The sequence below is a fragment of the Dama dama genome, chromosome 16 (assembly GCF_033118175.1).
Source record: "Dama dama isolate Ldn47 chromosome 16, ASM3311817v1, whole genome shotgun sequence".
Classification (NCBI taxonomy): domain Eukaryota; kingdom Metazoa; phylum Chordata; class Mammalia; order Artiodactyla; family Cervidae; genus Dama; species Dama dama.
In genome coordinates this window covers 34,773,133-34,794,382 of record NC_083696.1, presented here as the reverse complement: position 1 = coordinate 34,794,382, position 21,250 = coordinate 34,773,133, and the positions used below count along the sequence as shown (strand labels likewise).

The 21,250-nt window shown below is 41.0% G+C and overlaps 1 protein-coding gene across 4 annotated transcripts in view; it reads right to left on the bottom strand.

Annotated features, from left to right (window-relative positions):
* Nucleotides 1-21,250, bottom strand: part of RASEF (RAS and EF-hand domain containing) — a 104,783-nt gene that overhangs the window by 52,568 nt on the left and 30,965 nt on the right. For all 4 annotated transcript variants that reach the window (XR_009696391.1, XR_009696392.1, XR_009696390.1 and 1 more), the window contains exons 2-4: nucleotides 16,083-16,229; nucleotides 13,247-13,337; nucleotides 8,034-8,129 (exon numbers count right to left, since the gene is read on the bottom strand). Coding sequence is in view for 1 of the 4 variants with exons in the window: in XM_061163771.1 (XP_061019754.1) it covers nucleotides 8,034-8,129; nucleotides 13,247-13,337; nucleotides 16,083-16,229 (334 nt within the window). In the remaining 3 variants the exon portion in view is untranslated. The remainder of the gene's footprint in view (nucleotides 1-8,033; nucleotides 8,130-13,246; nucleotides 13,338-16,082; nucleotides 16,230-21,250) is intronic.

The window sequence follows — 21,250 nt, the reverse complement described above, 5'->3', positions numbered from 1 at the left end:
AGTTTTTTTGTGTTTAAATACAAATTGTAAAATTATTTGTTCTAGTTCTGTGAAAAATACCATTGGTAGCTTGATAGGGATTGCACTGAATCTACAGATTGCTTTGGGTAGTATACTCATTTTCTCTACATTGTTTCCTCTCATTCAAGAACATGTTATGTTTCTCCATCTATTTGTGTCCTCTTTGATTTCTTTCATCAGAAATATATATATATTTTTATATATATATAGTTTTATATATATTATATATATATTTATATATAACTATATATATATAAATATATATATAGTTTTATATATATAAGCTTTTTGTTTCTTTAGGTAAATTTATTTCTAAGTATTTTATTCTTTTCATTGCAATGGTGAATGAGATTGTTTTCTTCTCTGTTTTCTCATTGTTAGTGTATAGGAATGCAAGGGATTTCTGTGTATTAAATTTTATATCCTGAGACTTTACTATATTCATTGATTAGCTCTAGTAATTTTCTGGTTGTGTCTTTAGGGTTTTCTACGTAGAGGATCATGTCATCTGCAAACAGTGAGAGTTTTATTTCTTCTTTTCCAATTTGGATTCCTTTTATTTCTTTTTTTCCCTCTAATTGCTGTGGCTAAAACTTTCAAAACTATGTTGAATAATAGTCGTGAGATTGGGCATGCTTGTCTTGAAATGCTTTCAATTTTTCACCACTGAGGATAATGTATGCTGTGGGTTTATCATATATGGCTTTTATTATGTTGAGGTATGTTCCTTCTATACCTGCTTTCTGGAGTTTTTTTTAAATCATAAATGGGTGTTGAATTTTGTCAAAGACTTTTCTGCATCTATTGAGATAATCATATAGCTTTTAGCTTTCAATTTGTTAATGTGATGTATCACATTTATTGATTTGCAGATATTGAAGAATCCTTGCATCCCTGGGATAAAGCCCATTTGGTCATGATGTATGATCTGTTTAATATGGTGTTGGATTCTGTTTGCTAGAACTTTGTTGAGGATTTCTGCATCTATGTTCATCATTGATATTGCCCTGTAGTTTTCATTTTTTGTGGCATCTTTGTCTGGTTTTGGTATTAGGGTGATGGTGGCCTCATAGAATGAGTTTGGGAGTTTACCTTCCTCTGCAATTTTCTGGAAGAGTTTGAGTAGGGCAGGTGTTAGCTCTTCCCTAAATTTTTGGTAGAATTCAGATATGAAGCCATCTGGTCCTGGGCTTTTGTTTGTTGGAAGATTTTTAATTACAGTTTTAATTTCTGCGAATGTGATGGGTCTGTTAAGATTTTCTATTTCTTCTTGGTTCAGTTATTGAAGGTTATACTTTTCTAAGTATACTTTTTCTAAGTATATTTTTCTAAGTATTTCTTCCAAGTTGTCCATTTTATTGGCATATAGTTGCTGATAGTAGTCTCTTACGATCCTTGCATTTCTGTGTTTTCTGTTTTGATTTCTCCAGTTTCATTTCTAATTTTATTGATTTGATTCTTCTCCCTTTTTTTTCTTGATGAGTCTGGCCAATGGTTTGTCTATTTTATTTATCTTATCAAAGAATCAGGTTTTAGTTTTGTTGATTTTTGCTATAGTCTCCTTTCTTTTCCATTTATTTCTGCTATGATTTTTATGATTTCTTTCCTTCTACTAACTTTGTGGTTCTTCATTTCTTCCTTTTCTAGCTGCTTTAGGTATAAAGTTAGGTTATTTATTTGACTTTTCTCTTGCTTCTTAAGGTAAGCTTGTATTGCTATGAATCTTCCTCTTAGCACTGCTTTTACTGAATCCCATAGGTTTTGGGTTGTCTTGTTTTCATCTTCATTTGTTCCTATGCATATTTTGATTTCCTTTTTTATTTCTTTCATGATTTGTTGGCTATTCAGGAGCGTGTTGTTTAGCCTCCATTATGTTTGTATTTTTAACAGTTTTTTTCCTGTCACTGACATCTAATCTTACCACATTGTGATCAGAAAAGATGCCTTGAAATGATTTCCATTTTTTTTGAATTTACCAAGGCTAAACTTATGGCCCAGGATGTAATCTATCTGGAAGAATGTTCCATGTGCACTTGGGAAAAAGGTGAAATTCACTGTTTTGGGGGGAAATGTCCTATAGATATCAATTATGCCTAACTGGCCCACGGTATCATTTAAAGCTTGTGTTTCCTTGTTAATTTTATGTTTGGTTGTCCATCCATAGGTGTGAGTGGGGCATTAAAGTCTCCCACTATTATTGTGTTACTGTTAATTTCCCCTTTCATACTTGTTAGCATTTGCCTTACATATTGAGGTGCTCCTATGTTGGGTGCATATATAATTATTATATCTTCTTCTTGTATTGATCCGTTGATCATTATGTAGTGTCCTTGTTTCTTTTCATTGTCTTTATTTCAAAGTCTATTTTATCTGATATGAGTATTGCTACTCCTGCTTTCTTTTGGTCTCCATTTCTATGAAATATCTTTTTCCAGCCCTTCCCTTTCAGTCTGTATGTGTCCCTTGGTTTGAGGTGAGTCTCTTGCAGACGGCATATATAGGGGTCTTGTTTTTGTATCCATTCAGCCAGTCTTTGTCTTTTGGTTGGGGCATTCAACCCATTTACATTCAAGGTAATTACTGACATGTATGATCCTGCTGCCATTTACTTTGTTGTTTTGAGTTTGATTTTATAAACCTTTTCTGTGTTTCCTATCTAGAGAAGATCCTTTAGCATTTGTTGAAGAGCTGGTTTGGTGGTGCTGAATTCTCTCAGCTTTTGCTTGTCTGTAAAGATTTTGATTCTCCTTCATATCTAATGAGATCCTTGCTGGGTATAGTAATCTACTGTATATACTATGGTACTATATATAGTACTACATATAGTATAGTACTGCTATACTATATAGTAGTAATTACTATAGTATAGTAGGTTTTTCTCTTTCATCACTTTAAGTATGTCCTGCCATTCCCTTCTGGCCTGTAGAGTTCCTATTGAAAGATCAGCTGTTATCCTTATGGGGATCCCCTTGTGTGTTATTTGTTACTTTTCCCTTGCTGCTGTTAATATTTCCTCTTTGTGTTTGATCTTCGTTAGTTTGACTAATATGTGTCTTGGGGTGTTTTGCCTTGGGTTTATCCTGTTTGGGACTCTCTGGGTTTCTTGGACTTGGGTGTCTATTTCTTTCCTCATTTTAGGGAAGTTTTCAACTGTTATCTCCTCAAGTATTTTCTCATGCCCTTTCTGTGTTCTTCTTCTGGGACACCTGTGATTCAAATGTTGGGGCATTTAACATTGCCCCAGAGGTCTCTGAGGTTGTTCTCATTTAATTTTTTTCTTTTTTCCTCTCTGCTTCATTTATTTCCACCATTCTATCTTCCACCTCACTTATCCTAGCTTCTGCCTCAGTTATTCTACTATTGGTTCCCTCCAGAGTGCTTTTGATCTCAGTTATTGTATTATTCATTTTTGATTGACTCTTCTTTATTTCTACTAGGTCCTTGTTAAACATTTCTTGCATCTTTTCAATCCTTGTCTCTAGTCTATAATCTGTAACTCCACTTTGTTTTCAAGATTTTGGATCATCTTTATTCTGAATTCTTTTTCAGGTAGACTCCCTGTCTCCTCCTCTTTTGTTTGGTTTAGTGGGTATTTATCATGTTCCTTTACCTGCTGAATATTTCTCTGCCTTTTCATTTTGTTTAGATTTCTGTGTTTCAGGTGCCCTTTCCATAGGCTGGAAGTTCGTGGTTCTTCTTTATTGTGGAGCCTGCTCCCTGTGGGTGGGGTTGGACTAGTGGCTTGTCAAAGTTTCCTGGTTGGGGGAGCTTGCGTCTATGTTCTGGTGGGTGAAGCTGGGTCTCTTCTCTCTGGAGTGCAATGAAGTGTCCAGTAGTGAGTTTTGAGGTGTCTATGGGTTTGGCATGGCTTTGGGCAGCCTGTCTTTTAATGCTCAGGGCTATGTTCCTGCTTTGCTGGAGAATCAGAATGGTATATCTTGCACCGGAACTTGTTGGCTCTTGGGTGGAGCTTGGTTTTCAGTGCAGGTATGGAGACTTTTGGGTGAGCTGTTTGTCTATTAATGTTCTCTGGAATCAGGAGTTCTCTGATGTTGTCAATTTTGGAGTTAAGCCTCCTGCCTCTGGCTTTCAGTCCTTCTCTTACAGTAACCTCAAGACTTCTCCATCCATACAGCACAGATGATAAAACACCTAGGTTAATAGTGAAACAATTCTCCACAGTGAGGAACATCTAGGGAGACTCACAGAATTACATGGAGAAAAGAAGAGGGAGGAGGGAAATAGAGGTGACCAGGAGGAGAAGGTGGGCATCAAAAGGGGAGAGAGCAATCTAGTCAGTAATCAGTTCCCTAAATGTTCTCCACAGCCCAGAACACCCAGAGAGATTCATAGAGTTAAGTATAGAATAGAAGAGGGAGGAAGGAGATAGAGGTGACCTGGGGGAGAAAAGGCAATGTCAAAAGGGGAGAGAGCAATCAAGCCAGTAATCACACCCCTAAGTGAAAATGGATACTGAAGATTAGATTCTTAAAGATATAAAATTGATAATACATAACCAAAACGCAAAGATTAAAAATCTAGAATAGAGGTAGGACTCTCAAAAATACAATATAAAAAAATACAAAAGAAAATCAATCCAAAAATTAAAAAAAATATATGAAATTTGCTTTGAAAATACGGTCTTTTTTTTTGCAAGGTAATAATAATAGGTTATAAAGATGAAAATTAAAGGAATAATAAAAGAACTTAAATTAAAAAAAATTAAAAAGTGATAACAGTAAAAATATATCTAGAAATTTCTCTGGAGCTGTTATGGGCAGTGTGGGGTCAGTTCAATTTAAGATAGTTCCTTGTTCCAGCTTGTACTTGTTCTCAAGGTCTATAGGCCCCCTCCAATGCACAGTCAATGTTAACTACAGGGTTTTAATCTGTTGCACCTGTCACTTCCAGAGCAGTTCCCTCTTGTTTGTTTATTTTGGCTTCCTCTCTTTGCAAGTCTCTTCAGTGTCTAATTTCTGCCCTGACACAAGGGGGGAAAGGGGGTCACTTATTTAGGCTCACTTGTTCAGTTGTGTTGTGGGGAGGGAAGGACACTGCAAACAAATATAGCTGGCGTGTGTGGGAAGTGCTTGCAGTGTATGGATCACACTGGGTCTGCCATAGCTCAAGGCGGCATGTGCTTCCCGGGTCTGCACTGCTCAGGCTCCAGGGTGCTCTGCAAGGGCACTGTCTGAAGGGGGCCCTACGTTTCGTGCACTTCCCAGGTCTAAGCCAGTCAGGTTCTCGTGTACTCTGCAAGGGCATAGACACGGACTGGTGCATGTTCTGCGCCCTTCCCAGGTCTGAGCAGTTCAGGCGACCAGGTGCTTGATGAGCGCACTGTCCCAGGGCACCGTGCATCTTAATCACCTCCCTGGCCCCAGCCACTCGGGGGGCTCTGCGAGAGCAGCGTCTCAGGTGTGCTATGTGTCTCCTCTGGGGAGCTGATCTCAGGCTGCGACCCTCCTGGTGGATGTCAACCATCGAGGATCCCAGGAAGACATGGTTAGAAACTGGAAGCCTGCTCAGTTTGGTGGAAGATGCGGTCTCTGGGGCTGAGATTGCAGCAGCCCCTTGCCTTCCAGCTCTGGCTGTCACATGCCTGCCTCTCTACCTCCGGGAGGGTGGGGGGAAGGGACCTGTGTGCAGGCCGGCTAGCTCTCCTTTGGTATTTGTTCAATCTGTTGTCTTGTGAGTGGGCCAGGCCGAACGTTAGAGCTTTTGCAGGAAAGTTCTCTTTTTTTCTCTCTCTGGCGATCCCACAGTTCGGGTTGCTGTCTCACGTTAGCTTCCTCAGATTGCCCTCACAGCATTCAGGCCCAGTTCCTACTCTAAGCACTGATGATGCAGCCCGCATCTCCCTGACCAGTGCCCTGCTCACTGGTGGTGGACGCAGGTGTCTGGGCTACTTCTCCACTGGCAGTTGCGGTTAGGCTTTGAACAAGCTATTAAACCTGGAACTCAGAATCCTCAGCTGTAAAACTGGGAAACTTATACTTTCCTCAGAGAAAGTTTGAGAATTCGATTTTCTTAAATAATGAAGAAGAGGTTAATAAGCTACACAGTCAATAAAATGTTAGTTATTATGGTTAGACAGGACAGTTTACTATTAATCCCATTTTACAGATGAGACGCTAACCATCAGAATCATGAAGCCAATTGTCCTAGGTGTTACAGGAAGGAATTGGCACAGCCTCGATAAAGACTCAGGTCTCATCACTCCTGATTCTTACTGTTCAGTGCCTTTTTGGTCTTCATCATATGTTGTATGAGGGCAAGACATTCTTGTGTCTCCTCTTTTTTATTAAAATATTTATTTATTTATTTTTGGCGCGTCAGGTCTTAGCTGTGCATGTGGGATCTCTGTTGTGGTGGGTAGGCTCCAGAGTGCTTGGGCTCAGCAGCTGCAGCCTGCAAGCTTAGTTGCCTCATGGCATATGGGATCTTAGTTCCCTGACCAGGGACTGAACACGTGTCCCCTGCAATGGCAGACAGATTCTTAACCACTGGACCACCAGTGAAGTCCCTCTGTGTCTCCTCTTGCAAACATTATCTTAGTATAATGATTTGGGATGACATGGAAATAAGTAAGGACAGGGACTAGGAGAATCTATGACTCTGCCGCTGCTGCTAAGTCGCTTCAGTCGTGTCTGACTCTGTGCAACCCCACAGATGGCAACCCACCAGGCTCCCCCATCCCTGGGATTCTCCAGGCAAGAATACTGGAGTGGGTTGCCATTTCCTTCTCCAATGACTCTAGCATAAAGCAAAGGATTGGTCCATTCAAATTCTGTAATACAAGCATTGTATTATGCTCTAATGACCTCTGGAAATCACATATAAGGTTGACATTGATAATACTTTTCCAAGAAGAATGCTGGGGAGAATTCTTAATATGTCAGAGGTTTAAACTGCAATAACCCACAAAATACAGTTGTCACTTAATATCATTCAGTATGAACACTGAAAGGACCATTAAAGGTTATCGTATGACCAATCAGAGAAGCAAAGTGATGTGCCCACATTCACAGTGCCACTTGCAGGGACGATTATTTTTTAAGTACCTATTTTCATTTTAGCTAAGATATTTCTATTAGTTATGGAGACAATCCACATGCAGGAAGTGAATCCAATACTGCGCTGGAGACAATGTGTATCAGCAGGTGAGAGCCTATTTATTTTAAGCATCTCTTCCCAACCTGCATTGAGTGATGTCAACTTGAAATTGGTAATGGTGGAAATATTTATATTATGGAAATTGGCAAATATCAGAAATCCTCCTTCTTTCCTCCCTTTCCAGAGCCTGCTTTTTTTTTTTCAGACTGTGCCAGGTGTGGCATGTGGGATCTTACCCCCATCAGGGATCTAACCCACGACCCCTGCAGTGGAAGCTCAGAGTCCTAACCACTGGACCACAGGGGAATTCCTCCAGAGTCTGTTGTTAAACACCTACCAGCACACCACACAGTAAAATGGACCCTGATCTTTAGAAAACAAATAGAACAAAGGCCAAAACCAATCACACCTTTGCTTTCACTTCAACAGGTTCTCTCCCACCCTGTCCTCTGATCAGGGGTCCTCTAGATCTGGAACTTGCTACAGAGAAGAGAAATATTCATTTCATTTAATAAATATTCAGTGAACACATGTAACCTGTAGTAAGCTGGGTGAAGGACTACATGACCAGGAAAGACTGTTGCTGCTGTCAAGAGAAGACAGTCCACCAGACATGTGGGACTTGAGGGCACTTGGTAAAGACATGGAAAGAAAACTGAGGCTTGATGGACAACTGTTCAAGGAATCAGAAATATCCATTAGATCTATGCAAAAAATATGCTGCCCTTAGAAAAAGAAATTGAGGCCTTTAAAAAAATTCTTGCCAAAGAGTCCAATTTGATTCTGAAATCTGATCCATCCACAGCTTCAATATGATTCCCTATGTTTTTAGTTGCTAAAAATTTAGACACACTGAGGTACTGAAGCTATCCCTCAGTCAGCTGCCGTATACCTACCTTCTTGAGTTTCTTTATCGTCACCTGTAGGTCTCCCACTTCTGTTTCATATTGACGCCTAAGGTCACTGAGGGCTTCCTCAGCTTTGCGTTTTTCCTGGGGGAAAAAAACACAATGAAACCAACTTATTGATTTAAATAGGCTCTTTAAAATACTATAGGTGAGAAACATTTTGTGTCAAACCGAGAGAGTTGGACTATAAAGAAAGCTGAGCGCTGAAGAATTGATGCTTTTGAACTGTGGTGTTGGAGAAGACTCTTGAGAGTCCCTTGGACTGCAAGGAGATCTAACCAGTCCACCCTAAAGGAAATCAGTCCTGAATGTTCATTGGAAGGACTGATATTGAAGCTGAAACTCCAATACTTTGGCCAGCTGATGCAAAGAGCTGACTCATTGGAAAAGACCCTGATGCTGGGAAAGACTGAAGGCAGGAGGAGAAGGGGACGACAGAGGATAAGATGGTTGGATGGCATCACTGACTCAATGGACATGAGTTTGAGTAAACTCTGGGAGTTGGTGATAGACAGGGAGGCCTGGTGTGCTATAGTCCATGGGGTCGCAAAGAGTCGGACATGACTGAGCAATTGAACTGAAGGCTGATCCCAAATCTTCTACACAGAGATGGTGAGAAAGCATAAGGGAAGTAACCAAACTTTAGATGCCCAGCACTTCCAGAATGGAAACCTACAACAGCAAAGGAACCCACAACCTATATACACACATTACCTGGGGTGACACCTCTAAGGCTACTTGATTGTGATAGAGGGCTGTAGCACATCGATTAACTAGCTGATTTAAATACTGCTATGTTTAATGAAAAGCTCTGGCTCAGCCAAGGGCCCCATCACTTGCCTGAGTCCCATCACTTGCCTGAGTCCCATCATGTTATCAGGACTCAGTAAGACCTGGTAGGTTCACTGTTTTTCTGAGAGCTTACCTTATCTGGACTTCCCTGGTGGCTCAGATGGTAAAGAATCCACCTGCAATGCAGGAGACCCGGGTTTGATCCCTGGGTTGGGAAGATCCTCTGCAGGAGGGCATGGCTACCCACTCCAGTATTCTTGCCTGGAGAATCCCATGGACAGAGGAGCCTGGTGGGCTACAGTCTATGGGGTCACAAAGAGCTGGATACGGCTGAGTGACTAACACTACTACTATACCTTACCTAAATACAAATCATACCAACTGCAAATTTCCCTGCAAAGTGCTGCTCACAGGCTGGTACTTCTCATATGTGTTGCCCCTGGTGCAGAGAATAACAAAAGGGCACCCTTGCAGGTTAGGGGCTGTAGCTCTCATGAGCCTGCTGCTGCTGCTGCTGCTGCTAAGTCGCTTCAGTCGTGTCCGACTCTGTGCAACCCCATAGACGGCAGCCCACCAGGCTCCTCTGTCCCTGGGATTCTCCAGGCAAGAATATTGGAGTGGGTTGCCATTTCCTTCTCTACTCATGAGCCTAAATATCTCTTAATTTCCTTTTTCTCTTAACATATTATGGAATTTTATATCCTGTGTTCTGTATTCAAATAAAGTTTTAAGTTTATAATGTAAAATTGAGTGTAATAAGACCTAAATAAACAGAGAATATATCAGGTTTTTGGATCATTCATTATTATTAAGATGCCAATTCTCCTCCAATTAATCTATAGATGCAATGAAGTCCAGCTGAACCCCAGCAGAGTTTTCGTTTGTTTTTTTTTAAAGAAATCGACAACCTGGGTCTTGGAGAAGGAAATGGCAACCCGCTCCAGTATTCTTGCTTGGAGAATTCCATCAACAGAGGAGCCTGGAAGGCTACAGTCCGTGGGGTCACAAAGAGTCGGACACAACTTAGGGACTAAACAACAAACAACATCCTGATTCTATGGAAATTGAGGACCTAAAATAGAAACTTTGATAAAGAGCAAAGTTGAAGAATTAATTTTACTTGATTTCAAGAATTATTAATATGAAGCAACAGTCATCAAGACAACGCAATACCAGCATTGTTGCCATTGTTGTTCAGTCGCCGAGTTGTGTCCAACTCTTTGAGACCCTATGGAACAGAATGGAAAGCCCAGAAATAAACCCAACACAGATAAAGAAAATGATTTTGGACAAAGTGCAAAGGTAGTTCAACAGAGAACATATACTATTTTCAACAAATGGGCTGGAACAATTAGATATGCACATGCAAAAAAGTACGAACTTTGATTCATACCTTGTAAAATGGATCCTAAATGTGAAACCTACAACAATAAAACTCATAGAAGAAACATGGGAGAAAAATCATTGCAACCTTGGGTTAGGCAAAAATTTCTTAAATATCAAAAGCAGGATACATGAAAGAAAAAACTGACACACTGGACTAAAAAGAAAAAATGTCTACTCTTTCAGAGACGCTGTTAAGAGAATGCAAAGATAAGTAACAGTCTGGGAGGAAATATTTACAGATAAGAATATATAAACAACTCCTAAAACTCAATCATAAGAAAACAACCAGGGACTTCCCTGGTTCCCAGTGGTTAGCACTTCATGCTTCCACTGCAAGGGGCACAGATTTGATCCCTGGTTGGAGATTTAAGAACCCACACATTTTGCCCTGTGGTGTGGTGAAAAAAAAAAAGAAGACAACCAAACGGAGTTTTAAAAATGAACAAAAGATTCTGACAGATGCTTCACTGGGGAAGACACCAAATGGTTCCGATAAGGAGGGGCCGAGAGGGAGGCATGACACAGAGGCATGGAAACCAGTAGGATGTGAATGCAGCCATTACCTTGACTGTGACGGTGGTTCCTCAGTATACACATAAATCTCATCACATTCTACTCCTTGAGTATATACAGTTTATTGCCGGCCCACTAAACCTCCATAAAGTTGTTAAAGCATAATTTTTTAAAAACCCTAATGGACACAATGAGACAAACACTACCTGTGCAAGAGGAGTCAAGGTCAGGAGGAGGTGAACGTGGCTGGAGGACTACGGCAGGGCACTGGGGAGAAGGGAAGGCTTTCTCTGAGCTTTGCCAAGTTTAGGAAAGTGGAAAGGCGTCATCAAGGCCAAGAGAACAGCTGGAGTGAAAGCAGAGCAATGAGCCGTGGAGAGTCAGGCGAGACTTGCTTAGTAGAGGTAAGTTACGGAAAGTCTTCAGTCAGCCTAGACATGTTATTCCAGACAGACCAGGAGACTGGGACAAACAGGGGTCATCCCAGGGTCAAAGGTGCTCTGTTGGCAGCGTGTGCTGAGGTTTTCAGAGACTGTGTCTGTGCAGTGACTCACAGGCTTATACCATTTCTGTGGAACACAGCAATGCTGCTGTGGATGCCGCATATGCACCACCCCTATACCAGAGCCAAGGAAAGCAAGGAAGATGTTATAATGAACAAACCGTGAAGTTATAAGGGGCAGTCTGTGGTCAGGTACCCACTGTGTGAGAGTGTGTGCTCAGTCATGTCTGACTGTTTGTGACCCTATGGACTGTAGCCCACCAAGCTCCTCTGTCCACAGAATTTTCCAGACAGGAATACTGGAGCAGGTTGCCATTTCCTACTCCAGGGGAGCTTCCCCACCCAGGGATCGAACCAGTGTCCCTTCTGTCTCCTGCACTGGCAGGAGGATTCTTTACCACTGTGCCACCTGGGAAGCTTGGGTATCTATTACCAACAACCAATCTGGGAAATGCTTAGCTGGATGAGGCAGAGATTTATTGCAGAACAAAACATGTGCTTGATATGTGTGATGAATGAGTGAGTGCAGATTAAATGGCTGGAGAGGGGAAAGGCAGAAAAATTAGGATGTTATTGTTTTTAGACTAGAAAGATAAAGGGCTAACAAAAGAATGAGATAACCATTACATTAACCCTGGACCATAGACTCTGAGCCATTTGCATGATATCCAAACAGTTATTAAACATGTCATTAAGAGATAGGAGAACAAAGAGGCCTGAAGGCATATATGTGGTAAAGCAAAGCAGGGTGAAGAATCTGAAGGGTGATAAGGTACACAGAGCAATGGGAAAGAGGAGAATGGTAACGGCCATGGTTCCCCTACCACTCCTCAGCACTGGGCTAGGCATGCATATAGACCATCAGCCTCCACCCTCCTTAAAGCAGGTTGGTGGCTTATCCTATCTAAAGTTGGAACAACAAAGGCTCAGAGGTTAGGTGATTTTTCCAGCGCCAGAGCCGGGAGGCACACCAAGGCCTGCAGCTTAGTTGCTAAGTCCTGTCCGACTCTCATGACTCCTGGACTGTAGCCTGCCAGGTTTCTCTGTCCATGGGATTCTCCAGGCAAGAATACTGGAGTGGGTTGCCATGTATTCCTCCAGGGGATCTTCCCAGTTTAGGAATTGAATCCAGGTCTCCTCTATTGCACGTCTGTCAGAGGCCAATACCCAGGCCCTTCTCACTCAATTTTCTCCTTCTCAGAGTTAATGGGGAAAATGAACAGAAAAAAAGAGAATGTTCAACCTAACATTAGCTACTCAAAGAAATATGTCTCTTTTCTGTTTTCAGTAAATAGTAATCATTCAAATATATTTTATAAGGAAGAAAGACAATTATTTCTCCTATGGAAGTCACTAAAAGTAACACCCAACTTCCAACTATGAGAGTTCCTGTATTGATAAGTAAAAGCATATCCCACCATAACAGAGTGTTTTAACTTCATTGTAATCTAGATTTCTTTACTTTATATTCTTTATTTATTTGACTTCCCCGGGTCTTAGTTGCGGCATGTGGGATCTAGTTCCCTGACTAGGGATCGAACCTGGGCTCTCTGTATTGGAAGCTTGTAGCCTTAGTCACTGGACCCCAGGAAGTCCTTGTAATCTAGATTTAAAGCAGTAGTGGCCATGGGCTGAGAGACAGTGGTATTAAGGGTGAAGCCAACCTCCTCTACGAAGATGGGTTTGGCCTTCTCCTTTAGGCCTCAGCTCTCCTGTCCCCTCTTCAAGGAGGCCCCTGACCTCCAAGTCTGAAGCAGCCTGTCTACCACACATGATGCTTCTTTACTGAGCTTGTTGCCATCTGAAATTAGCCCCTTTATTTGACTGCTTATTGTCTCTCTGTCTCTTTCTCCTTAATCTATCCCCCTCAAAACCACCACTGACAAAGCCCTTATTGAGAGTGCCTGTGGCAACCTGGACGTGCGGTACCCAGAGAATGCCCTGTGCCCTGTACATAAAAAGTAGTCCAAGGATGCATCGCATAAACAGGCCAGTCCCACAAACTCACGTCTTTCCGTGTCTTCTGTTCTGCAGCCTGAATCCTCTGATCCATTTCCTCTTCCAGCTCACTCAGCTGCATGGCTGCCTTGTCCTGGGCTCTGAAATTCCAGAGGGTACACACCTTTTCATTATACTCTTGGCCTTGTAGTATGAAGAGAAAATTCTGACCTCAGCTATTTCAAGCTATTTTACAGAAGAAGAGAAACATACCATTTAAAATAATATTCCCCATTCCCCAGATTGGCAATTTGACCAGCTGGGTATAAAGGAACATTGAAACTAGATATTAAATAAATGGAACAGAATAGATTAAATGGTATTAAACTATACTGTAGCAAAGAACAGAGAAAGATACCAGGTTACTGAGAGGTTCTCAGTAAATTCTGAAAATTTTTTTTGCTGCTGAGCTACAACACTGAAAATCTTTTTTGCTGCTGAGCTACAGCACTGGATTAAAAGAAAAATCTTCATGGATAGATACAATTCTGAAATTTTATTACATTAAACACACAATGCTATATGCTATAGTTAAATGGGAAAAAATATCTCAAAAATTATTTCTAGTCAGTTTCCTAAAGTTTTGGAATGTAGATATTATTGCCCTTTAGAAAATTCCTGTTTCTTTTATGAATATAATCAATAAATCATATTTTTATGGGGGCAGAGCATACTGAATTGCCAAAATGTTAGAAACAGGAAATTTCTTTGAGATGATGTTCAGATCGTTTTATTTAATAATTGTCCAGTATGAAGACATCTGTCACTTTACAATAATTGAGGCTTCAGATTAAGCCCTAAAATCTTTTTTTGTTCAATCTCAGCTCGGTATCCAATTATCTAAATCTTCACATGCATATGTCTTGCCTACTCAACCAGATTGTGACTTGAAAGCAGCCACCATGAGACTTAGAGTCAATTTACTTGCCCCAGTGATATGGTGTTGATGAGAAACAGGATTCAGTAGAAGGCCTTCGTCTTCCAGTCTAATGGCTTCCACCACACCATCCTACCTGCTTTTAATTCATTTACTCCCTCTCATACAATTTGCTCATTAGTTTAATTTCTACATAAGGTTCCAAACAAGCATTGATGGGTGGAGGGAAGACCCCAAAGTAAAATTCTGGGTGACTTATCACTGTTTTCTGCTCCCATTAACTTCTTCCTCACCTTAGAGCCTGCTGAGGTTATGTTAACCAAGTCTGACTGTCATCTAGTTTTAGTCTGTTTACAAACACTTGCTATTTTAAATGCAGGCACCATGTATCTCCACAGAAACTTTCAGGTTTTATTGGTCAGCTCTGGGACTGTAAGTAGCTAAGCTACACATTTGTTTCTCCCTTTATATGTTCATTTTCCTCAGCCATTCCTTCTAGACATCCAGCGCCAAACATCTGGGCATTCAGGACTGCTCCCAAATGTGTCCTCTCTGCCTTCTTCACTTCTGAACAACTCTTTTTTTCTTTCTTTCATTTTTTTGTTTTGGAGGGTTAAATCAGGGTAGTCTATAATGACACACTGTTTGCCCCAGGAAGACTTAGTTAGTCAGTCAGTTTAGTTGCCAGTCATGTCCGACTCTTTGCAACACCATGGCAGTAAGACTCAACTCCCAGTGATGTGTCCAGCATGTTGGGAATGCCCACTTTAACTTTAGTCCAGGGCTCCTACTAGCACAGTGGGAATCCCTTCTTCAGATGCAAGAGTGGAGTGAAAAGACTGAGGCTCTCCCCCAACCCAAAACACATGAGGACGGATGGTCCTTAGTCAAGAAGGTAAGAGAATGTTTACAGGAATCGCCTAAACACCTCAGTGAGGTTTCTGTCAGCTCAGAGAAGCGGCCTTTAAGAGGCCTTGTGCTTAGACCAGAGCCTGACTTTGGATCCCACCCACAGAAGTAGAGGGGAGAGACGCACCAAGAGTTCCACTCCCTCCACAGCGGAGAGCAGCCTGGCTGGGAAGGAGAACAGAGTGGAGAGAACGCCATTCTTTCTTCCCGATGGGTTTATACAGGACTATCCTTACAGGTCACCTGTGTGAATGTGTGTATATCTATGTGTGTCCCATGTATCTGTGTGGGTCCATGTATATTCAGGGAGTGAGTGTGTTTTCACTGATGTTTGGATTTTAACATAAATTATATTTATATTGCAAATATAAATTTTTCTTTGGCACTGCATTGCTGTTAAAACTATTAAGAAAGTCTGTGTGAGCCAGCTGTGGCTTTCATAAACTGTCTGATGAGATTCAGGGATTAGAGGTTTTCAGACTTTCAGTTTAAGCTGGTGAGGAGGGCTAGAGAGAGGGAAAAGAGCCCCACTGAGCACTCACCATGTGGTAAGCCCAGTGCCAAGGGCATCACCCATGACTCACCCATGAAGTCTCCACACCCTGAGGATGTGAAAATTTATAGCCTCACTTTGCAGATGCAGAACCTGAGACTCAGGGAGAGTAAGTAACCCACCCAGAGTCATTTTCTGTCAGTGACAAGGTCAGGCTTCAAATGGAGTCTCTGCCTGCCTCTCTCTGGATGAAAAGTTTCCTGTAGGTTTCAAGTGGCTGGATATAAGATAATGAAACTCTCTGAACAGTTCTGTATGGATCACAGCCCTTGAAAGGTTTATACGATAGGATCATGGGGACACGCTGATGGACTGCTGGCTGACCCTACAAAGTACTGCCAGACTCGGCTTCCCTTGTGCTGGCTTAGTTCAGAAGGCTCCAGATTCCTCAGATTTGGGCAGTCCCCCCATATCATAATGTGATAATGTGTTTCATCTTTGTCCCATTCAGTCAGAGAGCCACTCAAAGGACCCCTTCTGCCATGGAGAGAGGAAAGACTTCAGTACCTCTTCACTGCAATGGCCAGGTTTTCCATTTCTGTGCTCTGAAGTTTGATCTCACGGATAAAGTTCTTTATAACATGTTCATATGGTTGAATCAGTCTTGGCTCCACGAGGTTGATGTTTTGATACAAGGTACTAACTTGCTCTTTTCTGTCCAAAAAAAGTTAAATTAAAAATTAAATAAAGCCAAGTAATAAAAAAATTCAAATTTTCAGAATATGTTTCAGAAAGAAATATAAGAACCAAGGAAGAAAGATGAAACAACAGAATGGCCAGAATGGAGGGAAAACAGAAGTCAGAGATGCTAATGCATTATTCTACATATTATTATTATTTTTTAACAGTGAACAGCAACTTCATTTTTTTCTGGCTTTATTGAGATATGATTGACAAATAAAAATTGTATATATTTAGGTTGTACAATATGATTATAAAAGACGTACAATGTGTACAAAGTGGTGATTTAATATTAGAAGATGGAGGCCTTCTTCCCAGGGAAGGTCTGATAGGGAAGGATATTTTTTGTCACTGCTGGGTATTTCCTTTCTTTCACAGAAAGGTACAGAGATTTGTAGAAAAAAATCAGGCAACCAACTAATTACTTATAACATGTTCCACCAACCCCGACAAGACATATTTCAGACTTTATGATCATAAAAGTACATATACCGATCATTTTATAGTCAGTTAAAAATTATTTCATTTATTTACATGTGACAATCCTCATACTTGTTATTATTTGTAAAAGACAAATATTTCAGGGTCATTTCAAAAGAAAAACTGGCAAGACTGGGCAGCTGACCTGCTAGGGGACAAAGGCCTGAGTCAGTGAGGCTAGTGGTGTCCTTGACCCACGTCTGGGCGCTCACATGCTGAGTGATACTGAGGGAAGACCATGTGAAGACACGGTTAGACAGCCAGTGACCAGCCAAGGGGAGAGGCTCTCACCTCCAACCCTCCAATACCTTGATCTTAAACTTCCAGGCTTCAGAAGTGTGAGAAAATAAATCTTTCTTGTTGAGGCCACCCAGTCAGATATTTGCTATCAGAAATACCTAGGCAACCATAGCAAACAGTGAAAGTTTCCAAGGTCATATACTGACTGAGGTGGAGTTGGGATTCAAACTAAATTTGATACTACAGATCACATGGCCAACCATTACATTATATTGCTTCCTAGTGGTGTCAAACACCTGAAACTTGGCAGAAGAAATGGGTTCAAGCTCGCTCCACATAACTATGAAACACTGCAAAGTGTCAGGTACACATTAACCCAAAGCTTAGTTAAGCATGGCCCTGAGGTGTGTCCATGTAGCTATAAACTCTCCCAGGGTTTGTTCTTAAAAATAAACTGCTTGGTGTGTATAGAGGCCAATTAAGTCCAAAAGATGTGGATCCAAAAGAATGTGTGTAGATCCAAAAGAATGGCTCATGTGAATTATTATTAATAAATCTGCAGGAATATGTCAATTTATTTGGTGATACGAGGTACCCATTCCTCCCATCAGAGCTGAGTACAAACACTGCCCACAGTAGTAAGCCTTATATTAAAAGGCAGCAAAAAAAAAAAACAGTCTACTTTTGGATTGTCCCGTGTAACTTCAATGGATCACTAACTTCTTTACCTTTTGTCATTTACTGACTACCAGTGGTATACAAAGCATAAAAACTTTCTTGTTAATAGGAAACTGCCTGTCAAGGATGGCCATTAAGATGGGGCTCTGTGACAACCTTAGAGGGGTGGGATGGAGAAGGAGGTTCAAGAGGGAGGGGACATATGTATACCTATAGCTGATTCATGTTGATGTATGGCAGAAACCATCACAATATTGTAATTATTCTCCAATTAAAAATAAAATAAAAAAATAGATAGTCACCAAGAGTCCTTATCTCTTGGCTAACTGCACAGCAATAAAATGTTCAGAAGTAGATGTCTCAGAAGATTCCCTGAATTTCTGAAAATTTCTAAAATAAGAAAGAAGCATAATGTATGCACATTCTCTTGGGTCCTTTGCTGGTCCTGGTATTATACAGAATGTCAGGAATAGTTTACAGTGAAGCATACAAATAGGTTAATTGTAGGAAATGTCTGCCATCAGCAGGAAATATGTTACATGGTTAACTCTTGTATCAGGGACTAGCTGGGATCTATCCTGCTTCTTCTTTTTTTTTTGGTCTTTTTTAAAAAAATTAATTAATTTATTTTAATTGGAGGCTAATTACTTTACAATATTGTAGTGGTTTTTGCCATACATTGATATGAATCCACCATGGGTGTACATGTGTCCCCATCCTGAACCCCCCTCCCACCTCCCTCCCCATCCCATCCTTCAGAGTCATCCCAGTGCACCAGCCCCGAGCACCTTGTCTCATGCATCGAACCTGGACTGGTGATCTATTTTGGTTCTAATGAGGTGGATGAAACTGGAGTCTATTTTACAGAGTGAAGTAAGTCAGAAAGAAAAACACCAATACAGCATATTAATGCATATAGATAGAATTTAGAAAGATGGTAATGATGACCCTGCTTCTTTTTATAGGGGAGAACTGTCTCTTCAGAACCCTGGGCAGGTAGGCTGGAGCCATGTGACCAGTTGTGGCCCATGGAATGGGAACAGAAATGATGTGTTTGCCACTTCTGTGCTTGGCTGCTAAAATCCTTTGTAAGATGCTAGCTCGAAGCTAGCTGATATTCATTCTCATTATCTCTTTCTTGTATCTATTTTGCTCGCACTCTCACACCCCTGCTCTCTCTCCTCCCCACCCCTGCCACTACCTGTCTCCTCCTCTGCCTTCTCTCCTCCTTTCCTCACCCTCGCAGCTGAAGTGAAAATCTCTAGCATGGCCAAACACAAGATGAAATGTGTTTGGATCACCACACTGAAAGACACTGCCTGACCACATCAATCTTCCCAACATGAGAGAAAGAAGTTAGTATTTTGTAGAGCTTAAGACTTGGAAGTTCTTTGTAAAGGTCAACTTGGACTTAAAAAGTTGGCATTACACTTTCCTATTTTGTTTTTCTAATCATCATCTTCCAGATTAAATTACTTTCTTCCTTCCTTCCTTGATAGCTTCATATTAACTAGACAATAAAACTTCTATGACGAAGGTAAATCTTTACTGCCACCATCTACTCTCTTTCAAGGGAATAGAAGACTATTCTGAAGCATTTATATAGTGAAGCAGACATTTATTAAGCTCCTTGCATATGTAGTCCCAGGGGTGATCTCAGCATTTACATGTACTAGTCACTTAACATTCATGACAACTCTATGAAGACATTATCACTTGTATGCTATTCACCACAGAGGAAAGGAGCTAAGTACCATCCTGGTCTCAGAGCCAGGATTCCAATTCACCCCATCTGGCTCCAGAGTCTAGCTCTCAGGAAGAACTATCTCTAGGCCTAGAGTAAGCACTAATGTGCTGTTCAAGGGTCCGAAGGGCATACTTCCAATAAAAAAAAAACTGATGTACCAAGATGTTTTGAAAATTATTTTAAGGACCATCTATATTACAAAGGGACTCCTTTAAAGAATGAAGGCATGACTAAGACTAAGATGAGATAACCTTATCAATTCTTATTTAGCTAAAGCTATTTGGGAAAGCACTACTGTACTGTACTCCTTCTGCCCGCTTGCTTCATCTAGTCCATATCTGTGAAACGAGAGAATCACTGGGATTATGCCAAGAGACTGGAACGCAGTGCAGTTGGAGATTTTCACACCTGATGCAAAAAGGAAGACAAAAACAAAAAATACTTTACCTGAACAAAAGATGATACCTGGTCCCTCTATGTAAGACCCTGTACAGGCAGCTAAACACCTATGGATTCTTCAGCTCAACAGGCTGGGTGCCATTACTTGGTGCCAAGACAGTCTTTTGTTCTGCTCCCAAGAGAACAGGAGTCACCGGCCTCTCCCAGTGTCCCCACTCCTTGTCAAAGGTTAGACAAGCAGACTGCATGACAGTGTACACATAGCTCATGTTTTCTCCTGGCCCTGACCCAGGGTGGTACCTCTGGGTGCTAAGAAGGGTGCACGGTAGTGACAAGGCTCTGAACATTCTGAATTAATTAAATCCAGGGTCTCACATAAGATAACTGGGCTTGGGTTCACAAATACCATGTAGACCTGTTTACAGGTGTACTGGACAAATACTGGGTAAAAATTCAGGGTTGGGTTGTATGTGTTAGTCAGCCAAGACGAAAAACAGTTTTTCCTTCTGTTCAGAGAGAGTTACTCACACTAAAAATTATCTAATTTGTATGTTAAGGAAAGAGATCAGATGAAGTGAGAAAAACATGCCCTGGATTACCAACTGGTTTTAGATGTCTAAAATCTGAGCCTTTTCATCTTCTTGTTTGATAAATTACAAGACTTTGTATGAAAGACAATGCTAGAGGCAAACTGCTGGTGAAAAAGTCACAACTTAAAAATGTAAAATTATCCCTGGGAAATAGACATTGCAAATTGTAAATATTTCCATTAAAGCTGAGAGGGAAATTATCTGAATTTAGGAGAAAAAAATAGGTATCATTAAGATGGGTAAAAAAAATTTAACGGTCACACACTTCCACAGGATAAACGTTTTACTTAGAAGAGCACATATTTGTCTATGTTTATATATTGGTAATGTAGTAAGGCCTCAGACGGTGAAGAATCTGCTTGCAATGCAGGAGACCTGGGTTTGATTCCTGGCTTGGGAAGATCCCCTAGAGAAGGGCACGGCAACCCACTCCAGTATTCTGGAGAATCCCATGGACAGAGGAGCCTGGTGGACTACATACAGTCCATGGGGTCACACAGAGTTGGACAAGACTGAGAGACTAACACACAATGTAGTAAGGCCAGTATTTAGAATGCCTGGACCTCTCTAGTCTCAGGACAACCCTGGGAAACAGTCAAGTACAGGCAACACCACTCCAGCCTAAAGAACATGGTGAACCAGTAAGGTTGGTAGGAAAAGCTGGCCCTTAGATTCCACATCTTGCTGTTTTAAGCATTGAAATACAGAGCTACCAAAGAACTAAACAGACATTTCTCCAAAGAAGACATACAGATGGCTAACAAACACATGAAAAGATGCTCAACATCACTCATTATCAGAGAAATGCAGATCAAAACCACAATGAAGTACCATTACACGCTAGTCAGGATGGCTGCTAT